The 11,668-nt window shown below is 39.2% G+C and overlaps 1 protein-coding gene across 1 annotated transcript; it reads right to left on the bottom strand.

The window, feature by feature from the left end:
- Window positions 1-6,053: 6,053 nt before the first annotated feature.
- Window positions 6,054-8,843, bottom strand: LOC101300682 (UDP-glycosyltransferase 74F2-like). The gene is made up of 3 exons (XM_004289707.1): window positions 8,155-8,843; window positions 7,172-7,939; window positions 6,054-6,675 (listed from the first exon to the last, which is right to left on the bottom strand). The coding sequence occupies exons 1-2, from the start codon at window positions 8,815-8,817 to the stop codon at window positions 7,217-7,219; spliced, it is 1,386 nt and encodes a 461-aa protein (XP_004289755.1). The 5' UTR covers window positions 8,818-8,843; the 3' UTR covers window positions 6,054-6,675; window positions 7,172-7,216.
- Between the last annotated feature and the right edge of the window lie 2,825 nt (window positions 8,844-11,668).

An 11,668-nucleotide genomic window follows, 5' to 3' on the forward strand; every position in this document is an offset into this window, starting at 1 on the left:
ACAAATGTTTATATTTCAAAGTAAATGGAGGTGTAGAGAGAATGAGAGGTATACAGAGCAAATTTGGAGGTCCCAATAGCTACACTCGTACTATTATTGCTGAGAGTCGGCAAATTGATAATTAAGGAAGGCCGGTGCCGCAATCATGCTTGAAATCACTGTTTGATAGGAGAGATCGGTCAATGATGATCCATGGATCACGTTTGTTATTGTTTAATATGATATTAGAGCGAGTTACACACGTGTGCATGTCTGACGATCACACAGGTACCACGAATGTTGTCCACGTGTATGACTTAAAAAATTCGTCACACATGCGGTGACTTATTGAGAATAAATACATCCTGCATAAGAATAAAGGGACTTTGCCTATGATTTTATAAGGTCTAGGCCACTTCATCTATTCCTACTTGATTTGGATGTCAACCTCGAGTAATTTTAAATACACAATTCTAATCTCTTAATACACACATTTTACTCAATACACTACTCATCTAGTTTTTCATTTTAATATTATATTAAATATACATCCCAAACTACCTAAAATACCCTTAATATATAAATAATAATAATCTGTTATTTAATATAATTATTATTTATTTACTATTTCACAACTCTCTTTACGTATTCTTTTTTATTTTTTATTAGTATTTTTTTGTATTGGGTTAGTAAATTTTTCTTGTATATTTTTCTAATTTATAGCACTAGTAGAAAAAAGGACTTAAGCGACGGGTACTTTCACATTTCGTCGCTTAAGCAATTCCTAAGCGACGAAACCGAATATCGTCGTTGGAGTTATATTTTTCGTCGCTACAGTTTTCTGGGGCGACGAAATATTTTTGTCGCAAATTATTTATGTAGCGACGAAAATGTTAACACTTACGCGACGAATACGTTTGTCGTATGATATTCTTAACCTAACAGACGAATTTACAGTTTGTCGCTTTAGTTTTAGACTAAAGCGACGGACCTTTGACTCTTGAACGACAAACTTTTTTGTCGCATTATATCCTTCACCTAACCGACAAATTTATGTTTCATCGTCTTAGGTTAACACTGAAGCGACGAAACTTTTGACCTTAGAGCGACGGATTTGTTTGTTGCTATATTTCCTTCACCTAACCGACGAATTTATTTTCATCGTGTCAGGTTTAGACTAAAGCGACCGAACTTTGAGTTTAGAGCGACGAAAGTGCTTGTCGCATAATATCCTTCGCCTAAGCGACATAACTTTTTGACTTTAGCGACGAAATATTTCGTCGCTCAAGTGAAATCTTCTTTATATCTTCTGCATCACTTCCAGATCGACAAACTGGAGGAAAACAGATCGAGCTACAGTGAAAATCATGTGAAATAGGATGTGATCAGTATGATGAAATACGACTATTGTTGAAAAATCAAATATTTCCCGGTAACGTTTAGTCCCCGATAGAAGCGGTCAACCCCATTTACGCTTATGCTTGCCTATGGGGAGCCTTATCGTCGGGAGGTGAACGTCTCTAAATTTTTACATAGATGATTAGATCTCATCAATGTGAGAGTTTTTTGTGTGGAAGAATCAACCAAACTAGGCCATATTGGGGTATGTAAGAGCGTTTTCGTGTAATAATTGGCATTGGTTTAGGTTTGACTGTGTGGATCGAGACCCAAACCTTATCGAAAACAAGTGAATTTTTTTTAATAGCCATATTTAAGTATATTGATCATATCATACGGTTGAATTTTCATTTTGTGAAATTTAGCCATCGGAACCAGAACGTGCCTACTAATGTTGTATAGCTTGTTTAGTAGGTTATATGCAAATGTACATCTTTGTGAACCAACTAGGAAGCAATATTTTTTAAAAATCATGTGAAATAGGATGTGATCGATATGATGAAATACGACTATGATTAAAAAATCACATATTTCCGGTAACATTTGGTCCCCAATAGAAGCGGTCAACTCTATTTACGCTTATGTTTCCATATGGGGAGCCTTATCGTCGGGAGGTGAACGTTCCTAAATTTTTACATGGGTGGTTAGATCTCATCAATGTGAGAGTTTTGTGTGTGGAAGAATCAACCAAACTAGATCATATAGGGGTAGGTAAGAGCGTTTTCATGTAATAAATGACGTTGGTTTAGGTTTGAGCCCCAAACCTTATCGAAAATAGGTGAATTTTTTTCCATAGCCGTATTTAAGTATACTGATCATATCATACGATTGAATTTTCATTTTGTAAAATTTAGCCATCGGAACCACAACGTGCCTATTAATGTTATACCATTTTAATCTACATATAACGTCTTCTAAACTTCTATAATCTTTTTCATTTCCAAATTAATTTAGCATATAATTAATGACAAAATATCATTATTGATTGATTAACTACCTAAACTAATTTAATACTATAATTATATAATTCTATTAAAAATATTAATTACTTAGAGTTAGACGAAAAGATAACTTCTCATCGCGTAAGTGTAAAATTTTTAGCGGCATATTTTCCGTCAAAAATTTCAGAAAAATTCAAACCAAATTTTTAAAAGTTTCCTTTTATCTTCTTTTTGTTCTCTGCCTGACTTTTCATTTTTTCTTTGAACTCTTTGTTCTCTCTTCTTCACTCTCTGCTCTCCCTCTTCTTCTCTCTCTCCTTTCTTCTCTCTCTCCTCTCTAGCTCTCCCTCTGCCTTTCCTTCTTCTTCGCTCTCCCTCTGGTCTTCGTCCCAAGATGACCACGCGGGTCGAGCACGCAGACACAACCCATCTCCTCCTCTCCCTTTCATCAAACCATCTCTGTCACCGCCCACCACCACCATCACCACATAAAACGCAGAGAAGCCGTCGAAGCTCCGGGTTGGGCAGTCGGCACGGAAGCTAGGGTGGCGCAGCTTGGGGACAAAGAAGCCAGGTTAGGTCCGGGCAGGAGTGGCGAGCAAGGTCGGTGGTGGTTGGAGACGTTGTCGGCGCTTGTTCAGTGGAGGCGGGGTTGGGCTGCCGGATTGGACCGAATAGGAGCATATCGGAGTGGATTAGAATTGGGGCTGTAGCCAGTAGAGGGTTAGCAAGGGGTCGACAGAGCTGGATTAGAGGCGCGGAGTTGGAGCACCGCTGCTGGATCGAAGGTGGACGAAGGTGGAGACGCGCCGGATCGGGGAGAGAAGGGCTCTGTAGGTGGAGACGTGCCGGTCGAGTTCGCTGCCGGTGGCTTTGGGATCCAAAGAGAACCGGGTCGTCAGGGCGTGCTCGGGGCAACGCTCAAGGTTGGAGGCATTGGGTTGGTGGAGGGTTTTGTGCGTGCAAACTGGGTAAGCTTGCCGGATTTGGTGTGGTGAAATTTGGGTAAGTTGGGTGCCCAGAGCAAATTAATTCTAGGTGGGACTGAGTTCTGTGGTGGAATTTGGGGCGGTGGTGGAAGGGGGTGGTGGGTTTCAGACCAAAAAAAATTTGAAAGGAAAATAAATAAAAAGAAAAAGCAAAGAAATTGAAACTAAAAAATAAAACTTAAATAATAAAAATGAAATTTAATTAATTAATTTTAAATTATTTCATCATATCTAGCGACAAAAATAGACTCGTCATTAAACCAAAAAGTTTCGTCGCTTAACAGTAAAACGACAGAAAAACATACTAACGACTTAAGCGACGAAAAATTTTCGTCGCTTAAGTTAATTATTCGTCGCCTAGGTATGTGGCGACAAAAACAACTCCCGTCGCTTGTTTCATTTTCTTAAGCGATAGATTTTATATTTTTGTCGCTTAAGTACCTATGAGACGCGTCATATGCGATGAATCTTAAGCGACGCCGGTTTCGTCGCTTAAGTCGAAAGGCGACAAAAATTGGTACTTAGGCGACGAGTTTTTCCCGTCGCTTAAGACTTTATTTCTACTAGTGTAGTCAAAAGAGTAATATTATATTCGAACTCCAAATCTTCAATATGACATCAATCGGCTAGAATTTGAAGAAAAAAAAATTGAACATACATAATTTTTTCAAAGTTATTCAAAGTTAAGAAACTAGTAAAAGTAGTGGTTTTTCACCCTATTAAAAACTGTGCTCTCTCTCTCTGCGGGTTCTCTCCTAGGGTTCCTTAGCGGCGGCAGAGTTGACCGTTCCCAGGCTGGAGCCTCATTCTCCTCCTCGGGTTCTTCAGAGAATGATAGTCATGGCGATGCACTCGGGCTTCTTCTGGTTTTGGGGGACTTCGGCCTCCCTTTATTGGTTTGCGTTGCTCTATCTCTGGGTGGGCTAACCATGTTGTCTCCGGCGTCGTCTTCGGATCACGCACACAACCTCGTCGTCTCTATGTTGAGGGGTTCAGATCTGATTAAGGATGGTGTCGCTACTAGTGCTAGTATGTCTGGCAGCGACTCATTGGCTTGGGATCTGCATCTGGGTAGGCTTGGCGGCGAAAGGGTTTGTACAAGGCTATTTGGCTGACGACGATGGTACCACGGATAACGCCGGCACTAGGTATTAGGTAGAGGTAAACCGGATCTCTGTTCCGATGTGGTTCACTAGCGGCCGAGTTCTGAAGCTAGGGTTTTTGTGTTGGGATCAGGTGAATTGGGCCTTGACTGTGCCTAGTTTACTATTGGGTTTCGCTCCTATGATGCAAATTGGGCTGCTAAGCTCGTCAGGGATCTCCTCCCTGATGTAGATCGTCCTGCTTCTCTCAGGTTTAAGTTAGTTAGTTCTTCGAATAAATGAGGTTTTTCTAGGACTTTGTTAGGTTTGCTTCTTTTTTGTCTGTTGGTTTTCTTAGTTCTCTGGTTCTGGTTCTCTTGAGAGGTGCAATTCTTATGGGTTGCAGCATAGGAATTACCTAGGATGACTTTATTTTCTTAGGTAGTTTCGCATGATTTTTTTCTAACGTTTGCTCGCGAGGGTGTGTCATGTTCATGTTGTAATCCAATTTTCAGTTATCAATATATCTATGGCTAACGTCCATTTATAAAAAAAAAAAAAAAAAAAAAAACTAGTAAAAGTATAATAGCATAAAAACTAATTTTTATTTTGCAAGAAAAACATTAAAGTTGATAAAAAAAAAAACCAAATGAATCGGTAAATAGTACATGTAATTACGACAATAGTCAAAATTCAGGTGATGAATTTTGGATAAGAGGTTTTTAATTTTTTTCTTTTGATGCTTAGTAATAGTGGAGAAGAGTTAGATTTTAAGAAAGATGAAGTTTTTTTTTTCCCTAATAATTGATGGATGATTTTGTAATTAAACATACGTATAAAATCTAATGTGAAATATAAAATAATAGGGTTGTGTATTAAGAGATTAGAGGTGAGTATTTAAAATTTCTCGTGAACCTCACATTACTTTATAATCACATATTCATTTTACACATATACAAGGATTCTGTATATTCCAATTTGCTTTCTTTTACAATTTCACAAACAGATCTCTATGGAAGTTTTTTATCTTAATTAGTTGCCATTGATAATTCATAATCTGTGTGTAAACGTGGTAATTCCACCTCGATCAAGTCATAGCAGATCGACGGGCTCGACCACCTCATCAACTGTCAGAAACTATAGCTTTGTTCTCTACAAGCTTTTCTTTGCTTCATCATTCTTGTTTCTTAATTTGCTTCGCTACTTAATGAGTGTATACGTTGTTGGTTTGGTACTATCACCCATTATGTTTGGTCGTCAATTGGGGAGAGAGTGTCGTGGCCCCGGGTGGCAATTTCAAATTTCCCCTTCAATTATAGTTTAATTGCATATAATTATGTATTCAGTTTAAGAATTTGGTATATATTAGCCCCTTCAGAAATTTTGGCGGTGTTAGGTTCCAAGCCTTAATACCAACTGCTGAACCCTAAAGACAGGTACCATATATTGCAAAACCACCATACGTTATATACGTTAGCTAGCAAAATGAAAACACATCAAATTGCACAGTTTTAGTTTATTACAGAAACACATTTTCTTTGTGAAAGACTTTTTAACAATGAGATGGAGGGACACCATTAAAACAGCTCCTCGATCAACATCAGCTAGCAATGAACCAGAGATGCAATGAACTCCTCAATGTTCTTGTTAGACCTTCTGTCTTGATCCACAGCCTTTCTAGCCAATTCTTTCAATGCTATAGCATTTCTCTGTATTTCTTTTCCCCCCTGTCCCTCCAATATTTCACTTGCACAATGCTCTACTTCTTCTTGCCTCACAATCCCTTTCTCATCAACTTGAGCTTTGATCCCAATATTCCACACATCCATAATCTACGTACTTATTGGCATTGGTGCTTTGGTCAGTCCATCGGCATTGCAACCATTGGAACCCCCAAACTCAAAGCCTCCAATGTGGAGTTCCAACCGCAATGTGTAATGAAGCAACCAACTGCTTCATGAGCTAAAACCTCCAATTGGGGACACCAGGAAACCACCAAACCCTTTGCAGATGTATCCTCAGACAAACCCTTTCGGCACCTTCCTTGCTTCTGATTCTCTAATCACCCACAAGAATTTTCTTTTGTTACTCCTCAATCCGAAAGCTATAGTTCCTCCATTTGCTCAGCTTCAATTTCTGCTCGGCTGCCAAACGACAAATAAACAATAGACCCCTTGGTCTGTTCATTGAGCAAATTCATGCAGGCATAACTCTTTGGTTTGAACATGTTGAAACCATAGTCTTTATCATCTTTATTGGCCAAACCTTTCCCATCCAATCCACCGCCTATATATGAAGAGCAATATTGATCGATTAAGACTACTAATTAATTCATTATAAAAATTAATCAGTCTAGTAATGTACGTGGTATACACATTGTCTACAAAGATGCCATATGAATGCTAGAGAATGTCGATCTACAAAGATGCATATGGTCTAGGCAACATGGATCATTAGCTTATGAAACTCCAAATCATATGAAACCAAAAAGTGACTAAAATAAGAGAAATAATTCCTATATACTTGCTCTTCCAACTCATATAATGTATTGCAAAGGACCCAATCAGCCTTGTCAACATTGCAGAACTGATCCACAACAACCAGTTATAGGTGGCATCAGAAGAGTTGCGTAAATTTGCATTTTGTTTTTCATCACAAGAACAATTCTTATTCTCAAAATAGACAATTCAAGGATTCAAAGGACTTGTAACAGAACTACATAGGAAAGGCCCTAACTGAAGATAAACTAATGGAATCAATAGTACAATAGAGAGAGAGGTACCAAAGAAGTTGCAGAGTTTCAGTGAACTTGACACTTGAGCAACTCTTAATGCTTAACCAACGTCGCAATGAACTCATCAATGTTTCTGTTGGAACTTCCACCGTCAACCACTGCCTTTCGAGCCAAATCTTTCCATTTCATGGCATTCTTTTGTATTTCTTTTCCTTTGTCCCCCTCCATGATTTCATTTATACAATGCTCAACTTCGTCTCGCCTTACAATGCCTTTCTCATCAGGTTGAGCTTTTACCCCTATTTCCCAAACATCCTTAATGTACTTGGCATTGGTGCTTTGGTCAGTCAATTGTGGCATTGCCACTAATGGAACTCCTAAACTCAGAGACTCCAAAGTGGAGTTCCAACCACAATGTGTAACGAAGCACCCAACAGCCTGATGAGCCAAAACCTCTAGTTGGGAGCACCATGAAACCACCAAACCCTTCTCAGCTGTCTCCTCGATGAACCCTTCGGGGACTTTGGCTGCTTCTGATTCTCTAACCACCCACAAGAATTTGCTTTTGCTCCTCTTCAAACCCCATGCCAGTTCCTGCATTTGCTCAAGTCCAAGTTGTGCACCACTACCGAATGAGATGTAAGCAACAGTATTCTTTGGATGCTTGTTTAACCATTTCATGCATGCATCATTGCTGGATTTAAAGAGGTCAACGCCATAACCTTGGTCGTCTTTAAGTAGGTTATCCAAGTAGTTAGATGGTATAGTTGGTCCAATGGTCCTCACTGGCCAAAACTTTGCCAACCAATCCACCACCTACGGAGCAAAAACAAGGATGCAAGATAATTGGCATCAGTAGGTTTAGTTTTGTGGTTATATAGCAATTGGTTTTGGAACTTAGATCATATAAAAACCATGATAAAAAAATTAAGATCTCAAAGCACCAAGAAGAATATATAAGCAAATGAGACAGATGTAAGAGACCATGGTTGTATGCTTGTATATATATAGCAGGTCTCTAATGTACTTACTTGTTCTTCCAACTCATAAAATGTGTTGCAGAGGACCCAGTCGGCTTTGTCAATATTGCAGAACTGACCGATAACAACTTCAAAGAAAGCTGGATAAGACCCGAAATCGGATAGAAAAGATGGCAGGTCCAAAGGCTCAAGTGGTGGCATCCCGGGAAGAGAAATTTCTGAGTCAGTAAGAGGAAGTTTCAATACCCCTTTGTTGACATGATTGTAAATGTTGTCAACAGCACAAGACTGAGTAAAGAAAACAGCCCCAACTATTCCAAACTTCTTGGCAATGTCCAAAGGCCAAGGCATGAATGCATCATAAACAAGACAGTCAACTGGGCACCCTGAGACCGATAGCTTCTCAATGAGCTCAGCCAAAGTCTGGGACCCTACTTTCCAAAAGCTCTCCAAATAGGCCTGGATACTTACACCCTGCGTTTTCCAGCCTTCGTCAAAACCATCAGAGATGGTCTCCAGTGAGATAGTCTCAAGTGCAGTGCAACATGATCCTTTGTACATTGTATTGTAGATATAACGAGTAGTGACCAGTGTGACTTTGACTCCTTTGTGATCTAAAAGCTTAGAAAATTGGAGGAGAGGGTTGATATGGCCTTGACTAGGATAGGGAATGACCAAGCAGTGAGCTTTGTAGTCTCTCTGTTCTTTCTCCATTTCTCTGGTTTGGTTGTGTATCTGTGTTGTTTGGAAAGAACTTCAGCTGCAAGGTAATATATACTGCTGAAGTATGAAGATGAAGTGCACAATCAGTCCACGAAACTAGTGGTCAGATAAGTCTTGTACACCAAGTTCTATCTATACGTCTCTTTAGCTGCAAGGTAATATATTCTGCCGGAAGTAACGTTATATCATTGTTTTAGAAGTTGGTAAAAATACGTGCAAAGGTTTATGATTGACATCGATTGACCAGTAGTTGGAAGAATGCTGATCTATAGACTGTTGAAGCTGATCTATGATTATGGCGACCTAAGATTAGGTACAGATAGCCAATAATTCAGTATAATAAATTTTATAGCTCATTTGGGGAAGTCAGAATGTCAAGTACAATTTGGCTTTTGCATCAGTGCCGCGTGAGTGCACTATAATGAATGGAAATCCTAAAAAGTTTAGCGTCTAGATGATCTCCCTCTGCAGATTAACATGGAGAACCTGAGGCGTGTCATTTGGAACCATTTGCATGGTCTTTTATGTCCCAGAATACTCTAGAGGAGGGGAAGAATGTTTAAACCCACACAACATCAGAGATGGTTCTGAGTGTGCTCCTATTCCATCCTGTCAAACTTTATAACCTGATGGTTCTGGGGTTTCAAGAATGTAAACAGGGGATCCAATGGCTGGGAAGAAAATAACAGGGTTGCGAGGAAGGCAAGAACTGGAGTTAATATAAGTCGAGTCAGACGATGTATGATGTACTTGGGTAGAATTTCTCAATAGAATAAAATTTTCTTTTGGTGTTCTACAATCCACATGCAAATGATTGGTATCTGATCAGCCAAATCAACTTGAACCATATTATGCTGGCAGAATAGATATCATTGATAAATTAAAGCTGGGAGACATTTGTTGTTACCGAAAGTAACTCTGCTCCTAATAATGTATTATTTATGGAAAATATTAAAGATAATATGGTGAACGAAGAAACTAGAAGGAGTTCTTCATCAACTTCAGAAAATGGTCAATTTGCAGAGAATAGTGGAAGGAGCAAGAGCAGAAGACCAAGAGGCCATGGAAGAAGTATGAGCAAATCCAAAACAAGGCTCGTTTAGTTGTCAAAGGATTCAGCCAGAAAGAAGGAATCAATTTTGATGAGATTTTCTCACTTGTTGTCAAGATAACTACGATTAGAGTCATTTTGGGCATGGCTGCAAGCATGGATCTTGAGGTGGAGCAAATGGATGTGAAGACTGCATTTCTTCATGGTGATTTAGAAAAAGAAATATACATGGATCAACCAGAAGGCTTTGAAGTCAACAGAAAGGAGCATATGGTTTGCAAGTTGAAGAATAGCTTGTATGGATTGAAGCAAGCACCAAGACAGTGGTACAAGAAGTTTGACTCCTTCATGGGGAGTCATGGGTACAAGATATCGTTAGCTGATCCGTGTGTGTATATTCAACAACCCGTTGGAGGTAATTTTTTTTCATCTTACTACTCTATGTAGATGATATATTGATTGTCAGCAAAGATACTGTTATGATTCAGTAGTTAAAAACAGATTTGTCACAGTCCTTTGATATGAAGGATTTGGGACCACCCAAGCAGATTTTAGGCATGGAGATTGCCTGTGATCGAGGGAATAAGAAATTGTGGTTATCACAACAAAAATACATCGAGAAGGTACTGGAGAGGTTCCACATGGAGAAAACAAAACTGGTTGCTATTCCACTTGCCAGTCACATGAAGCTCAGCTCAAAGCAGAGTCCTACAAGTCAGAAGGAGGAGGAAGAAATGACAACAATGCCATATGACTCAACAGTAGGGAGCTTGATGTACACGATGGTTTGTACGAGACCAGACATAACACATGTAGTTGGTATTGTTAGTAAATTCTTATCTAATCCAGGCAAGGAGCACTGGAATGCTGTTAAGTGGATTCTGAGATACTTGCGAGGAACTTCAAAGATAAGTCTATGCTTTGGAAATGGCAAGTCTGAACTGGTTGGCTAGACAGATGCAGATATGGCCGGAGATATTGACACGAGAAAGTCCATATCAGGGTACCAAATTACATTTTCAGGAGGAGCTGTCTCATGACAATCAAAGCTACAAAAATGTGTTGTTTTATCAACTACAGAAGCAGAGTATATTGTAGCTACAGAAGCATGCAAAGAAATTTTGTGGTTGAAGAGATTCCTACTAGAATTAGGTCATTCACAACAAGAGTTTGTCTTGCATTATGACAATCAAAGCGCAATTCACTTGAGCAAGAATTTGAGTTTTCACTCGAGGTCAAAGCACATTGATGTGAGGTATCATTGGATACGTGATGTGCTGCAAGCTAAAGAATTACTATCAGGACCCACCCCGGATTTCTTCTTGAAATCCGCGATAAACTCTGCGGGACCCACCTCAAGGGAAGTTCTACCAAAATTTTGGCATAACCTCCCTTAAAATGGGCGACCCTACTTGAAAAATTAACCAACTTCCAACAACACTTCTAAATAACCAAATAATCAACAACTCCTGGAGCCACCCGCTCCCCCAAATAAACAACCACCACATCAACAAAAATAATATCTCAACAGCAAATTCATAATTCAACATCTCATAATAATAACTCCAGATAAAACTTCAAATCATCCCTAGATCGGGTCATAAACCCTTAACACACATCCAAAATAAATACAACATCCCATGGTTATCAGAGCAATCTAACAGAAGGAAACGAGAAAATACACAAGTAGGTTTAAACAGGTAACCTACGAATGAAAACTGGAAGTGATGAAAAATATGACTCGCCTCCTACACTTGTCGAACCGAACTCTGCAGATTGGACATTTAAAAA

The sequence above is a fragment of the Fragaria vesca genome, linkage group LG2 (genome assembly GCF_000184155.1).
Source record: "Fragaria vesca subsp. vesca linkage group LG2, FraVesHawaii_1.0, whole genome shotgun sequence".
Lineage (NCBI taxonomy): Eukaryota > Viridiplantae > Streptophyta > Magnoliopsida > Rosales > Rosaceae > Fragaria > Fragaria vesca.

What these genes read in the sequence shown, in the direction of transcription:
- LOC101300682 (XM_004289707.1), bottom strand. Translation starts at nt 8,817, where the DNA reads ATGGAGAAAGAACAGAGAGACTACAAAGCTCACTGCTTGGTCATTCCC. An exon ending in TTTATGAGTTGGAAGAACAA is followed by an intron (nt 7,940 to 8,154) that starts GTAAGTACATTA and finishes TTTGCTCCGTAG; the next exon opens with GTGGTGGATTGGTTGGCAAA.